This window comes from Crassostrea angulata, chromosome 10 (assembly GCF_025612915.1).
Source record: "Crassostrea angulata isolate pt1a10 chromosome 10, ASM2561291v2, whole genome shotgun sequence".
Lineage (NCBI taxonomy): Eukaryota > Metazoa > Mollusca > Bivalvia > Ostreida > Ostreidae > Magallana > Magallana angulata.
The window spans coordinates 35,178,956-35,184,012 of NC_069120.1; the positions used below are offsets into that span (position 1 = coordinate 35,178,956).

Below are 5,057 nucleotides of genomic sequence, written 5' to 3' on the forward strand. Positions count from 1 at the left end.
TTAAAAGCATTAGTAAAACTTAGCAAATATCACGAATACAATTTTAGAGTGTATTTTAGGCGCTGCGGTTGGTATTATTCATCTCGTGGTGGAGCAACTGTGCAGGCTTTAATTTACCAACTGGGGGCTTCACTGGGGGCTTCACATTCCGTTCTGAAGTACTTCCGTCTGAAGAACTCGTGGCAGGAGCATTAAATATAACATCAACAATCACAAACCTTACAGCAAGGAACATGCTGGCTGACTATCTGACAGTCTGCCCTGGACAAGACATGTGCAAGGGGGAAAGTTTTAAAACGAATTACACGTTTGGTGGTTCTATGAGTCCTGCGTGTTCGACTTGCAGCTGTGACGACTCTTGCGCTAGGAAGAAGAATTGTTGTCCTTCAAATATTTTGGACCAGAACAGCTTGGGGAAGAAGAGCACACCATTAGCATGTCTCAAACCATTATGGAACCCGACGTTTGCTGTCCTTTTCCAAGCACACAGAGCGTCGTATTGGATGATAGAGACATGTCCAAGTGGCGAAAGATGTGTGCCACCGCTGTCCAAAGCCGACATAAGGAACATCACGCTTTCTCTTCCAGTCACTTCTCTCAGAACAAACGAAACCTACAGAAACATACGCTGCGCACTGTGTCACTCTGAAAACTTCACGGATTTGGTATTCTGGAACCATGACCAAATTATTTGCACGTCGAGGTCCGAGTTGCTGTCAAAGATAACCAGCAGAGAATTTGTGCGATTGGTTTTCAATCCTTACCCATCATGTAACTTCTTGTTTTATCCACCAGTCTCGCTACAGAAAATTGTTTCGAAATGTACCGAAGTTGATGACAATTATTGTATTAACGCGAACATCTTGCCAGCAGATAAAGCGTACCTGGTGGATGCCTGTGCTGCATATAATTTGCCATACTTTTCGTGTATGACAGGTATCGTACATAGAAATGTTTACTGTTACCTGTGTACCGTTCCAAGAATATATGATGCTCCAATTGCCTGCCCAAACAGCAGCCATTTATTTCAACTGGGGGCGGACAAACTTCCGATTTTTTCTGCTCTTCTGAATTTGGAAAAAGAGATCGCTGGAGAAACTCGCACGGTAACTCAAGATGAAATGTGTACAGATGGCGAATTATACGACACCTTTTTGGTAAGCATGTGAATGGTATCGTTGTTCCGGATCCTTAAAATGAATTCAATGAAATTTACGCATACTGCGTAACGATTCATATACATACATGTTGTAAACCCCCAATTCTAGTATCCATAAATCGGTAGGACCTACAATAAACTTTTAAATATAACACGGATCGAGTGTTTGATTTAAAATACCTGCAAAAACATTGGTGTACAAATTTCTTTATCACTTTATAACTTCAGTTTGATAACAATACTACAAAAACAAAACCTTGTTTCAAAATCAATTAGAACACACAGTTTTCAACGGTAACTACTAATATATATAAATTAATCCCTCTTTTCGTTATTTGAGAATAGTTTTATTTTCATCATATATAAAATAGAGAGCGCTAATGAAGTACTTAAATAGTCGAAGTAAAAACTGCTAAATTCCCTTTCTCTTTTGAAGGACAAATGCTTAAAGCTGACTTGTGAAGACGAGTACATTTTAGAAGGAAATACTGTTTGTCAGTCCATGTACTCAACAATGGGAGAAAACAACTACGAAGTCAACATGATGTTCTATCCCACAGAATCAGTCGGGTTAGAGGTGGACGTAAAAAAATCATTGAGGGACTTTCTACAGGGCGTCTTTGCTCAGAATAACATTTCCAGGTACCTGTGTACAATAACAGTTCTGAGTCCCATTGACGAACAAGGCGGCGGTCCCAGTCGTAAAACAGATGTTATTTATCACGGGGTGGTCGTCAAACTATCGGTGAATCATCCACATAACATTGACAGCTTCATAGAAAATCTGATCCGAATAGTTACTTTTGAAAATGAAATCGAACTCTCCGATAGACTATTCAACCATAGAATAAATGTCACCGGGTTTATTATTGGCCAACGCTTTCATTTGTATGAGGATAATTTTTATGCTTATAAAGATCCCCATTACATCCACCCAATTACATTTAAAACGCTACATAGTAAACTATTCGACATTGCTAATCAGGCAAATGATAACAGACGATATAATTGTGTCAAGGAAAAAGCCCATATTGTGGTCGTGGCCGACTGGTATCGTTGTCCAAAAGTTAACATAGAGACGGCTGATGCAAGACTTGAGTTGTCAAACTTCACCCTGTGTCTCACCGACAACCAAAACTGTATTCCCTCAAGATACTTCAAGCAGTCTTTAAATAATCAGAAGTTTCAAGTTTGTCTTGACTGGTATCGGTTTTCTCTTACAACACAAGCCCTGTCCAATACAATTGATGATTCAGTAGAGAAATATCTCTCACTCGCTTGTTTGTCTCTTTCTTCTTGTGGGGCTGTGTTGACAATTCTATCTTTTGTTTCTAAAAAATCTCGCATTACATCCTCAGGAACAAAAATCATCATTCTTTCAGTTTTAATGATACTTGCCAATACAGTATACACCTTTTCGAAGTACTTCCTTTGGAGCAAAGAATTGTGTGTTACTGTTGGCATGTTAGTGCACTTTCTCTGGCTGTCTGTTCTATTTTGGATGAGCCTGTCTACTTTCCAAATTTTTCAAACGTTTACAACTTTGAGAGTTGCACGCTTTGGAAAGAACGCACGGGTGTTGTTTCTTTTGCTGCCTAACACGTTCCTCTCTATACTTCCTGTAGGAATCAACGTCATTTTAAGCTACAGTTCCAGTCAAGGCGAGAATTTAGGATATTCTCTCACTACCTGTTATATCGCAGAATCTAGTATGGTTCTATACACCTTTGCCCTACCTGTTGGCATCGCTGTGTGTCTCAACATGTTTATGTTTTTGGTCACGGTAAGTAGAATTCAAGAGAAGGACGAAGTACGCAAGTCTGCTGATCATAAGAATATTGGCGCATTCTTCCGGTTATCAACGCTTACTGGAGTGTCTTGGCTGTTTGGATTTTTGGCTTTGCTCACTGAGCTTCATCTGTTCTCCGTTTTGCACACCTTATTTACTGCAGGTCAGGGCGTGTTTCTGTATTTGGCATTTGGGCTCACATTTAGGTGCTGCTGTGCTAACGAGAGAGAAAAAACCAGCTCGGGTAATAAAAGTTCAAGATCATTTGTTACGTCACATTAAGATATATAGAGAGACGTGACAATCGCTTTCCCATGCCTTTCGGTGTTTTAAAATTTGGAGTTTTTTTTATATTGATTAAAATTATTCGTTTGCTGTTGTCTTGATGTTGTGTTGGCCAATTTACGTATCTATTAATATAAAATATATATATTAAATTAACGGGGTTATATATTATTGAAAATCGCGAAAAAGTATTAATTAGCGGTAAGATTAGATCCAATTATCTTTTTGTTTTCCGATTTGAAATCTAAATCATAGTCCTATACTCGACACAATGAGTGTTCAAACTTAAAACACGAAATTTTTAGAAATCATAAAAAAAAACCTAGCATTGTGTAAATATCAGAAAAAATTATTGTTTTAGTTTGTTATTTAAAAAAATAGTTTTAGAGGAAAAAGACAATGAAATTAAATTTTCTATGAAATGAAAGTATTGGCTTGTCTTATTCTTTTGGTTTTTTCTAGCTTTTACAGGAACTATACAATATACAAAAATGAAACCTTTCTGCAAATGATCTAACAATTAAATAACACGCTTGCTTAAAAGCTTTCCAGTACTTTCAGTACTTTAATTAGAACGCTGTTGTTGCTTTTTTAAAAGACCCCGTAACCTCTATATATGTAAAATTAATCTGTCTTTGATCATATCATAATGATGGTGATAGTTTGATAAAAGATGTCCTGATTTTAAAAAAAATCTGCATCAATTTATATCATTTCTTTGTGTTAATTTTATTTTATATTGTTATACAAACTGTATGTATTGTTTGTAGAATAAATTTGCATTATTTAATTCATCTTTTTTTAAAAATTTATTGTTGTTTCTTAACACTTCTGGTGAATTACACTGGTTTAAAACATTTAATTTACAATGAGTCATTCTAAAGATTTAAGATTATAGATATACATTTAATTTAGCATAACCAAATAGTGAATAAAGACTGTACTACAGACACAGTAATTATCTTTTAATCTTTTAACGTCATGAGACCGATAAAAAACTCTCTGAGGATTAGAAATATCAAGGCATAAATACTTAAATTAAAAGTTTTTTCTTCTTTACAAATCCAGCTAGAGTCCGAATTAAGAACCCTTGACTGGGGAAGATGGGAGAGGTGCGGATCAAGGGTTTGTGAGGAGAGGTGTGGATCAGGGGTTTGTGAGGAGAGGTGCGGATCTGGGGTTTGTGAGGAGAAATGCAGATCAGGGGTTTGTGAGGAGAGGTGCGGATCAGGGGTTTGTTAGGAGAAGTGTGGATCAGGGGTTTCTGAGGAGAGGTGCGGATCAGGGGTTTGTGAGGAGAGGTGCAGATCTGGGGTTTGTGAGGAGAGGTGAGGATCAGGGGTTTGTGAGGAGAGGTGCGGATTTTGGGTTTGTGAGGAGAGGTCCGAATCAGACTTGGCTTGGGAATATGAAGTTTTGTGGACTTCCAAATCCTTTCAATGTGTATTTGCTGAAGTATGATGCAGTTTCCTATGACAATGCTATACCATTTTTCGATGATGTCCAAATTTATCAGAGTAATTATAATAATAATAATAGATTAATTAAAATTTAACCAATTATCTCACCGAAATATACCCCCCCCCCCTTATATATTATTCTGGTGTAATTTCATTTATTATAGTAAATTTCGTCATTAGCGTAAATTGGGCTGTTGATGGTTCGATCTTCAGCAACGACAGGCTGAAGTAACAACAGTTCCGTCTTTTAGCGATGATAGGTGCATATAGGTCTAAAACTGTGGGTACACGCGATTAACATCCATCTATATATACATGACCCTGACCATTTGCGGATCCAGTGTTCTGGGGTTTGGACCCCCCC

At 37.5% G+C, this 5,057-nt stretch overlaps 1 protein-coding gene across 1 annotated transcript; it reads left to right on the forward strand.

The window, feature by feature from the left end:
• LOC128166895 (uncharacterized) lies at positions 1-4,023 on the forward strand. Its single transcript, XM_052832347.1, has 2 exons — positions 1-1,157; positions 1,596-4,023. Exons 1-2 carry the CDS (start codon positions 234-236, stop codon positions 3,228-3,230), a joined length of 2,559 nt encoding a protein of 852 aa, XP_052688307.1. The 5' UTR covers positions 1-233; the 3' UTR covers positions 3,231-4,023.
• The last annotated feature ends 1,034 nt before the right edge of the window (positions 4,024-5,057 follow it).